General features: G+C 43.4%; 1 protein-coding gene across 1 annotated transcript in view; it reads right to left on the minus strand.

Moving 5' to 3' along the window:
• The window catches only part of MYLK3 (myosin light chain kinase 3), a 557,372-nt gene extending 549,343 nt beyond the window's left edge, over window positions 1–8,029 (minus strand). The window contains exon 1 of the mRNA XM_078668257.1: window positions 7,658–8,029. Coding sequence (XP_078524383.1) covers window positions 7,658–7,711 — 54 coding nt within the window. The 5' untranslated portion in view covers window positions 7,712–8,029. The remainder of the gene's footprint in view (window positions 1–7,657) is intronic.
• Between the last annotated feature and the right edge of the window lie 9,976 nt (window positions 8,030–18,005).

Raw genomic sequence — 18,005 nt, forward strand, 5'->3', positions numbered from 1 at the left:
TGTCTTCTGAATAGTTGCTGCTTATTTATTTTTATTTTTGTAACATGGTGATTGGTGTGTACAAACTCACTAACTCAGTGTCCTCTCACTTTCTAGTCAGAGAACAAAATCTTTCTGGGGTACAAGAAGAGTGAAACAAGCATTTGAAATGCTATAGGTCTCGCATTAGGAAAGTTTGAGCTATTGGTATTGTAAATTTTTTATTTATGTTTTGGTTTTACACGCCAATAGTTTTAACTTTCGCAACTGATACATATAGCATTTGTAATGCAATATGTGCTGTATTTACGTGACTTAGATGTATTGATATTACAAATAACAATGGCTTTTAATTTTTTTAAATAATTCATACTTAAATAAAAGTTATTGTCATTTATAATGGCAATAGCTTAAACTTTTGTAAATAGCTTTTGTGAAGATTATGTTCAGTGTATTTTATTGTGACAAAAATCCAAGAACAGAAGTGAAATATTAACATCTTTTAGTGACATTTGTAATAAAATTTGAAACATTGAGAGAACATATTTGAACCAGTTGTTGAATGGTTGCACAGAGTGATGCTGTGGCGTTCAGTGGGGCAGAGTGATGCTGTGGCGTTCAGTGGGGCAGAGTGATGCTGTGGCGTTCAGTGGGGCAGAGTGATGCTGTGGCGTTCAGTGGGGCAGAGTGATGCTGCGGCGTTCAGTGGGGCAGAGTGATGCTGCGGCGTTCAGTGGGGCAGAGTGATGCTGTGGCGTTCAGTGGGGCAGAGTGTTTCTGTGGCGTTCAGTGGGGCAGAGTGTTGCTGTGGCGTTCAGTGGGGCAGAGTGTTGCTGTGGCGTTCAGTGGGGCAGAGTGTTGCTGTGGCGTTCAGTGGGGCAGAGTGTTGCTGTGGCGTTCATTGGGGCAGAGTGGTGCTGTGGCGTTCAGTGGGGCAGAGTGGTGCTGTGGCATTCAGTGGGGCAGAGTGGTGCTGTGGCGTTTAGTGGGGCAGAGTGGTGCTGTGGCGTTCAGTGGGGCAGAGTGGTGCTGTGGCGTTCAGTGGGGCAGAGTGGTGCTGTGGCCTTCAGTGGGGCTGAGTGGTGCTGTGGCGTTGAGTGGCGTTGAGTGGTGCTGTTTATAACTTCCCAGCTTAGTGCTGCCTGTGAGCCTTTTAAAAACAGGTAGGGACATGAGAGGAGAACAAAAAATAAAAGAAGAGGAGACGAGAAGGTAATATAATGACTAGAAGTAAGGGAACAAGAAGAAGAACAAAAAGGAGAAAGATTAGGGATGTTTGGGGATTGGCTGTTGAAAACAGAGGAGGAAAAGATATATAAGAAGGAAAGGGAAGAGAGGGCGAGGAGGAGGCGAAGAAGAATACTTCGGAGAATGAATAGGAGTCAGAGTAGGAGGAGGAGCAGAAAGAAGAGAAGACCATGTACAAAGGAGATGAGGAGGAGGGTGGTAAGGAGCAGAATAAAAGAGGGTACCAAAAAGGGGCAGCAGAAAGAGGTAGAGGAGAAAAAAATTGGGGAAAAAACAACAGCACGAACAAGCAGAACTGCAGAAGAAATTGGGGTGGGGAAGGGGTAGAAAGAAGGTGGGACCTCGAGGAGAACAATAGGGAAGGAGGAACTAAAGCAGGAAAAGGAAAGCTGGGGATTTAGCAGGCCTGTTTGCAGGGCCCTCGAGTGCGAAGTGTCCTTTGAGCTTCCCTACGGGTGCATTATTAGCAGCCCAGCTTGTCACGTGACTGCTCCTCCCCGCACTCCTGCGCCCCCCTGCTTTGTGGCTGTGCTTCTAAGCGTTACTTTGCAAAACTTGGGGCGGGCGCATTGAAGCTCAAAGAAGACACTTTGAAACGAGGCACTAGAAGTGAGAGACGTGGAACTTCTTGCACGTCATGTCTGTCTAAGGGTGATTTTGGTGAGCCCCAGGGGGTGCTCACACAGAAGAAAGGGCAGGAGAGCCAGGGTCCACTTCATATACAGGGGTGCAGACAAACGAAGGGAGAGCTGGTCGATTGGCAAAGTTTGGTGTTTGGAAAGAAGAGACCCCTTTGCCAACTTGTGTTTTCCTGGGCAAGTCACTCTCTCGCTCTGTCCGGATACCTTTATGTTAAACGTTTGGACAGTATCGACAAAACACTGCAGAGCGTGTGTGGCCACATTCAGGCCGAATTGATGCCCCTGTGCCACTCCACGTGGATATCGTTCGCAGCGAAGAAATGGGTGAATGAATGATTGGATGAATGAATTAATGAAATCACTGACAAATACACAAATGAGCAGAATGCATGAACGAATGAAAGTGCAGGTGACTGCATGAATAAAGAAATAGGTAAATGAACACGGTAATGGTGATGGATAGATGGGAGTGGGTGGATGAATGCACTATTGAAGGACTGAACCCGAGAGCGCAGGTATCTTTAATACAGATGAATATCTGAGTCTCATTGGCACGTGGAAAGTACGCGCCACGAATTTGCCACAGTAGGAACAGTGCACGCTCCCCTCTCTGTGCAGTGCACCGGGGCGGCGTCTCCAGATTTCACCCGAGGAGTTCCCAGATGGTGAATAAAAACCACACAACGCAGCGGGGAGGCTGCGTGGGTGGGCATGAGAACCGGGTCGTGTTGTAGGTTGGAAAGGGGCCTGCAGACTGCCTGGAATATGGGTGAGGGCTGGAATAAGGACTATCTCCGGCTCGATGTGGGTGCGGTGGGTGGGACAGGCTGAGTTGGAGCCGAGTATCTGTGTGCGAATTGGACGAAGGCAAGCCGTGGTAGGTAGGGTGTGGTGGGTGGGATATTTTGGGGTGTAGTGGAGTACCTGTGTGGGTGTTGGATAAATGTTAGTGTAAGCCGTGTGGGTGAATGGTGGGCAGGACAAGCCGAGGTGTATCTGAGTGTCTGTGTGGGAGTTGGATAATGTCTGGCTGGGGCCAAGTGGGCGTGTGGTGGGTCGGACAAGCCGGGGTAGAGCTGAGTGTTTATGTGGGAGTCGGATACAGTCTGGCTGTGGCCAGGTGGGCGTGTGGGAGTTGGATAAAGTCTGACTGGAGCCGGGTGGGACTCTGGTGAGTGGGGCAGGCCGGTGGTAGGTGGAGCCGAGTACCTTTGTGGGAGCTGGATAAAAGTAGTCTGTAGCGAGATATGCGTGTGGTGGGTGAAATGGGTTGGGGTGGCGCCAGTGTCTGACTGTGGGTAGGTGTGTGTGATGGGTGAGAATTACACAAGTTGACTCAGCAGCTGAGACGCCAGTGGAACAGTGCAGCAACATTTCAGTAAGAAATCACAACATGCACAGCTCTCCTTTGATGAAACAGACACCCAGATGGTTTAAAATGCAGTATTATAAAATTTACAAGCATCTCCCTACCAGAAAGCGCTAGGAAGCGGCGGCGCGCGGATTTCTCGCTGAGTGTCTCTGAAAATTCAGAACGCTGTGGTGGGGGAGGGGAAAGGGCAAAGTGATGGCGCAGAGTGTGAGAGAAAGAACTTGAAGGCCAGCAGAGTGACGCGGGAATTGAAGCGAGGCGCCCTTTGATGAAACAGACACCCGGATGGTTTAAAATACAGTATTATAAAATTGGTAAGCATCTCCCTACCAGAAAGCGCTGGAAAGCAGCATCGCGCGGATTTCTAGCTGAAGGCCTCTGAAACTTCATAACGCTGTGGTGGGGGAGCTGGAAGGGCAAAGTGCCAGCGCAGAGTGTTAGAGAAACAAGTCGGATGGGGAGGGGGGGTTCGGGGGAGCAGGGGAGTGAGCATATGGGGTGTGAGGCCAAGTGCGCGCTGGCAAAGCGTCGCGCTTCAAGAGCCTGGTGGTGTGCGAGGCTGTGTGTCGGATGGGGGTGGGGGGGCGGGGGAGCGAGCGAGTGGGAGGGAACAAGCATATGGGGTGTGAGTGAGGCCAAGCGCGCGCTGGCGAAGCGTCACGCTTCAATAGATCACATGCATTGGGAGGAATCCGCTTGTTCAAGAGTGTGTTTCCCCTGCTATAGGTCAAGCTATTAATCCCTGCGGGATATAATAGCTCGACCTAAAAAATGCTGTTGTATGTCATTATTTTGTAACACACAACTAAATTAAAATACCTTAAAGTGAACTGTACACATTCAGCAGCTTGGAAAGAAAAAAATAAGCACATTTTATGTAATTCTGAAGTGCAATAAAACAAAAATTTCAGTAAGATCAAAACAAATTGAGATACTTTACTTGGTGATACACATTATAAATATTCACTGAAACACTAATTTCAACAGATCATTTGTGTGCAATATAGTTTTATCAGTAAAACTGTATGTCTGTGGAAATTTAGTGGCTATTTCAATGGAAAATGCGCTGTATGTAAATGACAATGCACTATTGTGTGCAATATAGTTTTATCAGTAAAACTGTTGGTCTGTGCAAATTTAGTGGTTATTTCAATGAAAAATGCGCTGTACATAAATGACAAAGCACTACCACACAATGCTTTAGTTACATTATTAAAAATCGCCTGCCTCATGTAATAAAACTTGTTGGGTCGCAAAGTTTGTCATTCTAAAAATTGGATTGTGGTTCTGCAAAGTGTGGGAAGCGCTGATCTAGATAATGATTCCTATTGAAATATGCTGTACAATAATGCAAGTGGTTTCCACAGAAATATACAATCATTTGCGAGGCTGAGGGAAGATACCACAGGATAAGTACAGACCATATGGGACCCTAAACGACACAGTGAAGAAGGAAATACAGGGATATATGCCTTGACAGCTGAGATTTACTATGCAAAAGGTTACTGCTATGGAGTCAGTTTGTATTGGTTGACTAGGTCTAAGATGGCGGCGTGGGTTGGAGAGACTGCGGGACAGGGTAAATCCTTTCATTTGTTCTTTTACGTTTTCATTTGACTTAGAGTCATATTTTAAAATGAATAGAAGGTGTTGTCTAAAAAAAAAAAAATATGCAGTACACATTTTGTTCTACCAGATTTGGGGGATTTATCTAATTGATGGAGAGGATTCTGATGTCAGTTTGTTGTAGTATCTCCTCCTCCTGCAATTTGATAAACTCCAGTGACCCGCATAACTAAAACCCACAGGCACAGGAGACACATCTACTATATCGAATTCATGAGCAGAACATTCTAGGGGTTGCGCATGGACCTGCAGGGTTAATCAGAATACAGGCACAAGGTAACCGGAAATCTAACAGACAAACCAAAAAATATTTTAAGAAAGGATCTTATGAAGGCAGACCACATATGGGGTACCTAGTGTAGTGACCCCATGACCCTGTTCAGGTAACTGACCGACTAATGTAGTCTAAAAATAAGAAATAGAAGGACATATCTTTATTTAGATACCTATGTCGTTAGTTAGCATCAGCATGGATATGCAATATTTTAATTCTCGAAGGGAATATTAATCGGACTGCAGCTTTTTTTCTTTAGCATCAGAATGTTTTACATGTAGGAATATCGCGAATGTACCATTCTTCCGAAAATGTAAAATCCTTCTAAGAATTCAATATGATATTCATGCCTAATTCTTCTGTATATTATTCATATGCAAAGTATTGACATATATCAGTTGTATAACTGAATAATGATTCCTCTTTTGCACAGCCTTTCTCTCTCCCCATCAATGTAACCCTCCTTTCTCACTGTGCATGTACTTCTTTTTACCACTGTATATCCCTGGATGCAAAACTTAATAAATACGTCAAACAAAAAAAGGTCATTGTGGTGGGTGCTGGTTGTGGAGGAAGTTGTGAGGTTGCTGGGTTTCAAACAGAAGTGTTGCAATTAGATTAGTTTATTTACTGACTAGGAGTGTGTGTGTGTGATGTAATGACGTAGCAAGGACAATATAGGCCACAATCATCATTCATCAGCGATATGCAGACGCCTCCCAAACCCCTGTGCTCCAGTGCCACTGCACTTACTGCCATAAGGACAGCTAATCTCTTTATGTAATATACAATGCATAATAAGGTGTGTGTGGAGGAGTGGCGTGGGTATAAGTGTCTGCGCTGGGTTGAACTGCTCGTTGAAGTCTGTGGAGAGAGGTGTAAATATGTTAAAGTATTCTGCGGGTGGCTGTGCCATTTTGGGGTGGCGACTGTGGGTTGGGAGGTATTTAAACATTTGTATGACAAGTGTGGGTGGGTATAGAGTGTCCGATGTTGTGGATGCATGCCCTGCGTTGTGGTGACCACTATGGTGGGGAAGGGCATTTAGAGTTGTGTGCTGGTGATGTGAAGTAGGATTTGTACATGGATTGCACTTGTGAAGTGCTGCTGCATGTGTGTGTTCGTGCAGGCAAGTGTGACTGCTAGTTGGGTGTGAAGTTCTGTGTGGTGTAAGAGCTGGAATGTAAAATGATCTGTATATCATTGTCTGACAGTAGAGACATTAACAAACCTGTGTGCATGATTGTGTGGCATTCTGTATGTTGTATACTCTATGTGGTAAATATGCAGGGGTATTGTGGGCTGTAGGAGCTGCCTCTGCTGGTGTGAAGACTGTATATGTAATGGTCTATCTAGTGATTTTAATTATGAGTAGGGGTATCTGCAATGGATGTCACTGGCTGTGGAGGGCTCTGTATACTGGGGTAGTCAGAAAGCATACCATTTGTTTACTGGATGTATGGGGCTGGGTAGTGAGTGGGCATAGGCCTCGTGTAAAGAACGTGTGGTGCGGAAAGAGTATACAGTTGTCCCGTCCATGTGCTGAATTCAATTGCACATAGGATGCGCCGTGTGGTGGGATCTTTTACTTGCGTAGAGGTGACAACTCAATACTGGGCTAGTTGTATTTAGAGTTATCCAAACGGTGGAGGTCTCTTGGTGTACAGAGTCTATGTGGCAACACAGCTATGTTAAAAAGGGTGACTGTGTGGAGTTCAGTTGTAATCCTGTACATAGCCAGTGGCGTAACAAAGGCCCCCGCAGTGTGGAGCCCCTGAGGTCTGGGCTCATCACAGTAACGTGGCCTGAGAGCTCTTGAGTGAGTCCGGTGGGGGGGGGGACTGTTTAGCAGGGATCCGGAGTGTAGATTCGTCTATTTTCAAATGACTGCATACCACCAAGTACCCACGTTAGACCCATCTTGACATACACAGTTTGGTCGGGTGCACATCACTTTGTTGTAAGCGGTGTCTGTATTCTAATGCATTGGAAGCTACCTGTGCTTCAGGTCTTTTCTATGCCAAAGGTCGGGATGCGCCTGCTTTAAGTGGCCATTATCTCAAGATGCGTCAGGGCTCAGAACATAAGCCAATATATAAAAGTTGTAAGGTTAATTTGTCGGTATCATAGGCTCAGTTAAGCAACCACAGGCGAAGTTGTGCATGCTGAGGGAATTCATTAATAGCCAGAATACATGGTCGCCTGTACAATTACATACACTGTTTTAGAAATGCACCAGTATTTTTTGCTGCGTCTCTTGCCAAAACAGGCAGTGCTTGAGGTCTAACAAATAATATGAAAGAATGAATATAAAGCTCAGAGGAGCACAAACTGGGTTTACACTTCACCACGCCTCGAAAATCTATGCTTTGACAAAAACACTTTTGCAGAACTTTAAGAAATCCAGGTGTCACAGTACAATCATCTTCCTGCTTACAGTAAAAGTAAAAAAAAAACATGCATGCTTAGTGTACAGTGGGAATTTTAGAATGGCACTCAGAGGGGGCTTTCACTTACCCGATGCCACCTTCTACATCCTTGCAGGGTACTACTAGTATTATGAACCAGCATGTAGGGCTCCGGCCCGGGGTCGCAGTTTCAGAGGCAGGAGTCTCCGTGCCAAGCGGCAGCAGGTGGAAACTTAGCCCGCGTCGACGTCTGCGCCACAGTGTGCGCGGCCTAGCGCAGCCCCATCTGCAAGGCTCAGGGAACCTTCTCCCAGGCGCAGGTCTGGACGGCGCAGGAGGCTCGCGGCCAGTGATTCACGCAGCTGACGGCGGCACGCTCGTCACGGCGCCTCCTGCCTGGCGGATTACTGCGAAAGGTCAGGCCCGGAAACACCTCGCGGGGATAGGGATGCGAGCCATGTTTGCTTCTCTTTCGGTTGGTAAACTTTCCATGAGGTAGAAACGATTCCATGCATTGCCGTGCGACTGACACCCCTTTCCAAATTTATTTCATTGGAAACAAAGCACTCGGGTGAGGAGACGAGCTGGGGCCGTTTTTAAATAAAACAATGGCCCGCCCGGGTGCCCGGATATCTGAGACGTGGTCCCAGATGAACCTGCTGCAGCTGTAGAGGTGTTCTATTGAGCCTTTCTCGCATGGCATGCGGTGTGTGTGGTATAATGGAGCCCTGGTTTAAAAAGAAAAAAAAAAGACAAACTAAAGTTAGTGCGAATCAGGGCTTGAGTCGGGGTGCCACGCGGGTGGACGGCGTCCCCCCATTTATTTTACCGGGGAGACGCCGTCCCCCCTGCCAAAAAGCTGGACTTCTCTCTTTGGCCTCTCTGGGACGAGATCGAGCCCTGCATGTGTAAGAAAATCCCCACTGACGCATGACGTGTAAGTTTAAAGCCTGCCCGTCTGACACTCCCAGAGCTGGCTTCTAAGATGCAATCGCATCTAAGGGGAGAACGAGGGGAGGCAGTGATCCCGATGGTGCAAGCCACCTTTCGTGACGTCACCTGTTGTGACGTCACTTCCGGTGACAGCGCCCCCCCACTTCTTTTTTTAGGACTTGTGCCCTGGTGCGAATTCTACTCACATGTATTGTATTGTAATTGCATTTATGTAGTGCTTACTACCGCTGACGAGGCGTCAAAGTACTTTTTCGGCGAGTAGCACTCTACTCCGGAACCCATAAAGGATTAGTGGTGAATTAGTAGAGTTAAACATGAAAGTAATTTAAGTAATGGATATGTTATTCAGTTATTTGGATTGAGAGGTATAGTGGAGGGATAGATGGGGGGAAAGGTTTCCATTTATGTAACGCTTGCTACCCCTAATGAGGTGTTGAAGCGCTTTTTCGGTGAGTAGTACGCTACTCCGGAAACCATAAAGGATTGGTGGTGAATTAGGTACATGTGCTGCGCGTGTGACACCAGTGGCATAGCAAACGTGCAATGAACCATGGAAAACGGATCCACGGTCCCCTCGCTGGTAGTAAAAATAAAGCAGTAATCAGCCTACAATGGACCCTGGTGCCACTGCACCATTGATAGCTACGCCCCTGAATGTCACAAGGTGCCTATGGTAGCCATGTTAATTCATGTCAACAATGAGAATAACTGCTGAGAAGTGATAACTCTGTGCACCATTAACAGATTTGCCTTGTTAATCAGTACAGATAGAGATTTCTGAATTTAGGTTGAAATCTCACCAATATTTATTTTACAATTACCCACATTCTAGGTATAAGAGACTGTACAGCATGTTTGACCCACGCCAGTACATAACACATGAAGGATAGTGGTGGTCTCAAATTGCCTGCGCCTCAGTCCGGGCTTCATCGAGATGCATCCCACACCAAAAATAAGCTACCACCAAACAATATAGCCAGTATCAAGTAAACAGTATCAAGTACACATACACTGTGCTTCAGTCTTAACTATGAGAAACAAAAAATCTCATAATAATTGTAATACGTATTTTTTTCTTTCAGACTTATGAAACAAATGTTTGTAAAAGTGAGACCACCACTAGCAATCACGTGTTCTGTACAGCCATGGATCTAACACACTATTCATAATAGTCACTGACTGAACTTTTTTTTCTTATTCCCACAGCATTACTCTTTGAGAGAAAAAAAATCCTGTATGAAAAAAACACCTTATTTGTTTAATTTTACTATAAAATTACCCCCTTGACTATTTTTTACATCTATCCTACCACCATCCTGCATCAAGTCTTATAATTGCCCTGAGGAAGACTTTGATCAATCATAGTTTTGCTTCTGAGGACAAAACGCATCTGTACGTTTATTTATGAGGAGCAAAATCACAATGAATGAGTTTTGATTTACCAGTACGGACCTTTAGAGTCAACAGGCTCCTCTGATTTAATGGACATTGGCCAGCATATGGGAATACATGACCTGGAACATTTAAACTAAAATATTTAAAGGTATACCTCAAAACAAGTTTACAGGACACTGAAATGTGAAAAGTTTGGTTATTTTCTATACAGGACATGCTTTTTCGTGTATTTCACTTACTTTTGTGAAATTGTATATAGGTTTTGTAAACTCATACAGGTCATTAACTATTTGGGATTGACGGTGCTACTATTGTCAATAGGAATATAACAATTATTGTGGAAGTTATGCACAGTAACACACTAAATAAACTCTGTGTGTTTGCATAAATCAAATTGTTACAATTTATGGTCTATGGGGATCTTTCTCTTCTTTACCAGGAAGCACTGAATGGTCCGGTGAGATTCTCCTGAACTAGAGGTTCACCTGTACTTGACATTCTCAAGTGTCGGAACGTTTGCAAAGCTCTTGTCAGAGAAGAATATCATGTTGTGCTGTTCTAATTCAAACTCTGTGTGTAAAAACAGCATGCACGATTTTAACCCAGAAACTAGAGAGTAGTTCAAGTACTCCAAGGACTTAACTTTCAATGGACGATCCAAAGTAGGATCTCTGATTTACAGACGTGTGTAGCAGCATACACAATCAGGTGTCTTTTTGCCCAACACTTTCGGCACCCAAAGTCAAACGTCTTCCAGGGCTGTTCAGTGGTCCACATGCAGAGAAAACAGCAAAGATGATAGCAAGCATCACTCTCAGGTGACCAGTTTAATTTGCCACTAGTCCAACACCACAATCCCAAAGTGACCCAGGTGGTAGATATTTTCTCTGTGTGTGGAGTGAGCCTGTAGTAACCCCCATACTCAACTTCCCCCCTCACAACTACCCCTCAGGCACAGTGAGTAAATTCAACTTAAATTCTTCAACTAAAATCATGCAATTATCATTGTGGTTATCACGAATATTCGTTAGATTATGATTACTAATCAATTGATTTACATGCATTTTAATTTTTGTGTGGCTTGATAGATGGACGCATTTACTATCAAAAAACGTGAGGCACAAATTAAATTCAGCAAAATTCTTCATCCACAAGAAAATTCTCTGTACTCCTGTGCATGTGAAAAACTGATAATTATACTAAAAGCCACGTATTAGCACAACCATACTTTACACACCCAAAAAGAAGACAGACACAGCAAGATCGGCAATTTGAGAAGGCGTGCAACATAATATTTTCAACAGCGTTCATAACTTTATGGTCAAAGACCCCAACAAGCTGATCACAGCTCACGTGAACGTCAACTTTGCTCTTATATCCCACAATCCTGAACAAATCCTAAACACACCAACACTGCTAAACTAAGACAGGTGTTTTTGCTTTATTTAGAGGTATTCCTTGCTAAACCATCTAAGGCTATTTTAATTCAGATCTCTATTCTGGACTTCGTGAACAGGAGGTTAGGACATCAATTATGCTCAGCAAAAAACATGACTAGGTACCTAGACTCAAGTCAGGCTTGTAAAGGCCCAAGAAGACAATCCTACAAGGCTTTTGTAAATACAGTCTCTGGACTGCCTTACAAATAGGTTTCCCTAAAGTAGTACTGGGACATCTTATTCCCCAATTACAAGTTGGCCGAAATCGGGTGAGGCCTTTACTGCACTGGGGAAATAAGAGCTAACCCAAGTTGTAGTATTTACCAGGGAAGGTAAATACCTCTGACCACAATTTAACCACCACTCATAATCAGAGCCCAAGTCTATATCTGCAGAACAGGCCAAGATGAAGCCTAATTTTAACCATCACTTGTGCTGGGTAAGATTTGCTTTTCGAAAGGGAAGTCTACTACCCATTGGAGCATAGCGGGCAAAAGGGTTTACCTAAAACAGAAGCATTGTAGATATATAAATGGGTCACAGGGCATTGTAAATATACAACGACTATACATGCCATGTTTTGCAGTTTTTTGCAACTTAGAATATATATCTTGGTGTCAGAAACAGTTGTGAACTTATAATCAGCTCCCACTTGCACGCATTGGGCCTTAAAATTAAAGGGTGTTGGACGTATGCCACTGTTTGGCATAACTAGAAAAAAGTTAAAATCTGAGTTGCAAGTTTGAAGGAAGCATATCCCCCCATTTATGTCTACAAGGGCCAATCACACTTGAAATTCAATGTTTAAAATGAAGGCTTCAATAGTATGAGAACAAAATGTGCCATTTTGAACTGAACCCCATTTTTAAAAAAACTTGTTTAATAGTACAATTCATAATCTCAGAATTTTGAAGTTTATATAAATATGAATATCCAAAAAATAAGGTAAGCAGTGGATTGTGATCATCTACACTTCCTTCATATGATTAAGTGGTCATATCTGTTATATTAAGTTTAAAAGCGGACCTCTCTTCATTGCTAGAACCCTGAGGCTTGCACCCAATGGTTTCATTTCACAACACATTCCAAGGTCTACAGTAGGGAACTGCTTGGCTTGAAAAGAGTGCATTCCAGGGGAGTTGTGAACCCCTGCTTTAGCAGCTACAGCGGGTGGGGTTCTTTATGGGCCTCTTTCGTCTGCAACTTTCCAGATGAATTACACAGAATAAATGAATTGCAGTAATAGACACAGTGATATAATGAAGACTGTTGTAGAAATCCCAAACGGTAAATTATTATTTTATTTACATCATGAATAAAATAAGCCAACATAGAAAGTGGGACAGTAATCAATAAGATCGATTTGAAGAGCTCAGGCATAGTCATATGCAGCCCTAATAAAAAACAATAAGGCCACAAGCCCCATTACACAACATACAGTATTTTTATAAACAGTACAGTGTCAAGGAGCAAAAGTCGACTGTTTCAATCTCTAACATAATAATGGGATCATCATCAGGACTAGAGCATTATGGCCTCTGAAGGATGCCTAGTTGGAGCATAAAATGAGAGCAATCCGTGTTATGAGGAGACCATAAAGGAAACTGTATGGGTCCAAAAGAAGTTAAAAATTGGTTGGAGCCAAGCGGGTCCCAGTAAGTCCAATTGGGAGTGTAAAGTGGCTATTTGGCCCGACGCCTGGGGATTAACGGGTAGCACAGCGGGTGTCCAAGGACAATTTCCAAGGCAATCTGTTAGTGCTGCAGATTCCTCCAAGTGAAGCAAGAAGAGGAAAAACAAACCTGCCAAGAATAGGACAGGATACGGTGTTCAGCAGGAAGATACAATGACCACGGACAAGGGATGTCTGAGCTCACAGGTAAGGGGGGACTCACAGGTCTAAAATGCAACCTTACAGTTGATTGTATTGGGGCCACACATGACTAATCCAGAGCTCTTCGAATCGCTCTTCTTAATTACTGTCACACTTTATGTTTCGTTTTTTATTTATTATGTTTAAATCGGTTTGTCATTTTTGCTTTTTTCAATAGGTACGTACATATCAGTTAGCTAAAACTTGTATATGCAACACATTGCCACAGTACATAATGGCACATATTCAATGACAAAATATAATGGTCCCTTTTCCTTATTTAAGCAAAACAGGTCAGATTTTGACGGACAATCTACCCGTTCTGCCTTCCTGTTCTAACGTCAGTAGAGTCAGATTTGGAGTCTAAAACAAAGTAACAAATTTACATATCATATGTGCTATATATCTTAATACTGTGGTCTATCTCTCTAGGGTGAACAGAGCGAGATTTACAAAGAAATACATTTTATATTCAAATTTTTATTACCAAAAGATCTGATCTTTTCATTAGTATTTCATTAAAAAATTCATACAATTTATTTAAATTTTACAATACATAATATATAAAACAATTGAAAAAAAGAAAAAACTGTCGACGCGGCATTTCGGTGAAAACGCTGGGTCACCTTCAGGACAATAGGTTCTTATTAAAAAACAATCTAAATCAGAAATATATAAAATATTCATTAAAATACATTCCTTGGAGAGAATTGATATTCACCCAACAATCTATACCTGCCCCCTTCTCTTTATACAAAAAAATCATACATCTAGTGGTATTCAGTTCTATATGTTCTCATTTACTCTTTATTATATTAACAACCCTATTCATGGATTACAAAAATCCTACATTTTTCTAGACTGGTTTCTCATCATATACATTGTGCTTAAGTGATTATACAGACTCAATATTACATTCTGATATGTCCTCTCAACATTTATTTGGCTATTTGTTATTCTGTGGACTCACTGTAACTGACTGACTCTGGTTTCCAAAACCCTCTCTATTGCTGGTTAAAATTTAAGAAGGAAGTCACTTACTTACATTTTTGTATAAAATTCACAGCCTTTCTCAATTGGCTTGGTAGTTCAGTTGCAAAACCATAAGGAGTTTTCTGCCCCTAGGTTTACTGAATTGTAGGAAAAGAAAAAGATCCCTTTCAAATTGTATTATCTTACTGGGTCTCTCATGCAATCTCTATCTCTCCTTCAATATTAATGTGATTACCTTAAAGAAGAGAAATCTTGGGTTCAATCCTTTACTCCCAGTTAGTGTTTCTTCATATTCAGTAGGTATTCCTCTTTCTGCCCACTGTTGGGATACAATTTGTAAACTACATGTTGTTACTACCTCTTGCCATGCTGGAGTTTATTTCAAGCTTATTACACCATATTTCAATGGACTCCTACCTGATTCTGGGTCTGATGTTGGTTCAATTTCCCATTAGAAGTTACTTAGAATCTGGGCTGCATGGCCATTAACACTTTATTTCTTTTTTTGCTGTGGAAATACAAGGGTCCTATTTAGTTCCCCTTTCCTTTTTTAATACTTATAATTGATTTCACAATACATTTCCGTATAGTTTTCTTGTTATTACCTTAGTTTTTTCTTTTTAGGTGAACAAAAGGCTTAATGAAATTGGACCTTCAGTTCTTTACAACAGGTTCAAGTGATTTTCTTGGTTAGTGGTATGCCCAAAGTTTTCTAGAGAAATTGAAATTAAAATTACAAAACTCGGTTTTAAAAGGTCCCAGTAAGATTTCCTTATGTGATAAGGAATACTACCATAACTACCATCATGACTAAGGGGTAACTTACTTGTCTGTTTCCCTCAAGGCTGTTATCCACGACCGTCCAGTTCTCTTCTCTGGCTGCAACTGGGATTCTGTCATTTTGCCTTGCTCTTTATATGCTTGTTAATTGCTTTATTGGCTCCTAATTGAAGTTAATTAGGTCTCTTCAGTTTACAAAATCGAATTTTATTGTGCTGTAGTGGCGGCCATCTTGTAATGTACCCCACTGTTACTTATTTAGTCTTATTGCAAGTCTCTATTTTCATCTGGCAGCTCCATTACGTTAAATCCCTAAGGGATACTGCCTGAATCTATTTGTAGATCATTCTACTAATCTAGCGGTCTTCTAAGAGCTGTTTGTGCATGGTTGTGGCATATGTATCCTATATCAAGCATGACATTACTCAAAACACTTATGGTTTCCGTTCGTGATAACATACAATCCTGAACTGTAGAGACGGGTATTAAGAAGGAAGGAAGAGAAACGCTGCTCGACTCTCCCCTCACCCCAGGTCCACCCACGTAGGTGCACCATGCCCAGTCTGGCTTCTATGTGTACCAGCTAGCCCTATGAGTGACCCAGATGTGGGACTGTCGCGTCTGTGCCCCTATATAGGCGCAATCAAGAAGGCCCATCCATCTGTGTCCCTACCTCCGTGATGTCGACTCTCCCCGGCGAGGAGCCCCCGTCGGTTCATCAGAGGTCTGCAGCTCCGATAGAATAGCCTTCCACTCCATGGCGAGAGGGAACCTGCGGAGTCCCAACAGATCCTCCCTGCGCAGGGCAGTGCTCTCCGCCTTGGCCCAGTTAAGTAAGGAGAGGCACCATGCCGCAATCTGTGGCGCACCAGGTTCCTTCCAGTGTTTGGTGATTAGGCGTTTGGTGACGACTAGGCCCAGACCAATGAAATCGGAAGTGGCTCTGTGTTTCCTCCCCCTCCCAAACAGATTAAGAATGTAGGCCTCTCAGCTGAAAGGTATATCTCGCCCTGTGCAGTAGAAAAGAGTATTGGCTACTTCGCTCCAGTACGTGGTAAGTTCTGAGCACCGCCAGATCATATGTAAAATGTCTGCTTCGGCTGAGTGACATCTGGGGCAGGTCTGTGCAACTGAAGTATTTACTAATGTTGGCCGGGGTAAGGTATGCCCAGTGGAGTACGAAGAGCTGTATTTTGTGGAATCGTCGAATACGAGGTACACAGGAGGGGCCCTCCACTCTGTTTCGGTAAAGACACGCCCCAGGTCCTCCCAGTGCTCAGATAGAGGACTGAAAGAGAAAGCAGTGTGGTGGCGTAGCAATGTTGCGAACCACCTGACCAGATGACCCCCGACTCCCAGGATGTGTAGATAGTGTATTGTGTGGTGTACCGGAGGCTCTGTGACAAGTGTACCCCATCGGGCAGATAGGGAGGCTATATGTGAGTGGTGTAGGAGGAAGATCCCGGGATAAAGACCCTCCCCCTCGACCAGTTCGTCATGAGGGAATCAAAGTTCCATCATGGAACAGATCCCCAGTGTCTTCAATACCAGCAGTGTCCCAGCCGCACAGCTTCGCAGCCGTAGTAACACGCTGGCCCCAGGGGTGCCCTGTAGGGGTATGGAGAGGGCAAAGGGCTGTATAGCACGAGTAATGAACATACACTGGTGGAAGCACTCCTAGGCTATTGAAAGCAGCACGTTTCCTTTTTTATTCAGGATGTAAATAAAAATACTTCTATTACTATTGGGATATCTACGACACAGTCTTTATTATATCTCTGTGTTGATTACTACCATTCATTTATGTTGTAGGGGACCATTGTTCCTGTATAATTAACTGTACTCCAGGTCCCTCTCAGATTACTTGGGTTCCCATTGTTTCTGCAATATACTTGGCAGAAGAAAGCAAATACTTTATGATAAAAGGCAGAAAGATGGGTTGATAGAAAAGCAAAAGAAGGATGGATGAGTGGTTGCATACGTGGGTGAAAGGATGGATGAGTGGGTGAAAGGATAAGTGGCTGAAAGGATGGAGGAGTGTATGATGGTGGTTGAAGGTATAACTAGATGGATGGATAAAAGCGTGGCAGAGCAAAAAGAAATCTCAGAGGATGGATGATTGATGGGTGAAAGAATGGCATAGCAAGTGGAATTCTGAGATAACGAAGGGAGGGGTGGGTAGGTGAAAGGATGGTAGAGTAGATGGAAATCTGAGATGCTTGATGAATAGATGCGTGGGTAGAAAAATGGCACAGTAAATTGTTAACATGAGATTTATGGATGGTAAGACATATGGGTAGGTGAAAGAATGGCAGGGTAAATGGATGCCTAAGAGGATGGTTGGGTAGGTGGAGTGGTACAAGGATAGAGTACATTGGAATCGGAGTGGATGGATGGGTGGGTCGAAGGATGACAGAGTAAAGGGAAATCTAAGATGGAGGAAGGTTTGCTTACTAAATGGAAATCTCGGAGGACAGATGGATAAAGGATCTATGGATAGCTCAAGGACTTCATTGATGGATGTGTTAGTCAAATGATGGATGTGTGGGTGGACGCAAGCATGCATACATGAAGGATGTGCCATGGGTGAAATGGACAATGAATGGTATAAGATTGAATGATGGATGAAATAATGAATGGATGGCAGAATGCAAAGGTTAAAGGGTGTATATTAGTGGATGGGTGAAAGGATGAATAGATAAATCATTGGATGGAAGAGAGAGCTCCTTTACAGAGACTTGGATTCCCTTGTGTTATGTGCTTTGGATTATCAGATCTTTGGTTCAAAGTGGGGTCTTTTTATATTCTGGCTACTCCCTTGGTGCAGTCTGATGCAAACTGTATGAAGGACATTCCCAATCTTTGGCCACGTAATTGTTTTCAAAAAGTACTGCAATCCTTGCCGTTTGGTAGAGGAAAACTCCAGTCACAGTGGAGCTCTTCCCTGCCTTGAGGGGAATACCCCAGTCCCAGAGGCATGGGGATTTCCTTTGATCTTTTGGCAGCCGGAGTGGGTTATTTTG

Source organism: Lissotriton helveticus, chromosome 12 (genome assembly GCF_964261635.1).
Source record: "Lissotriton helveticus chromosome 12, aLisHel1.1, whole genome shotgun sequence".
Taxonomy (NCBI): domain Eukaryota; kingdom Metazoa; phylum Chordata; class Amphibia; order Caudata; family Salamandridae; genus Lissotriton; species Lissotriton helveticus.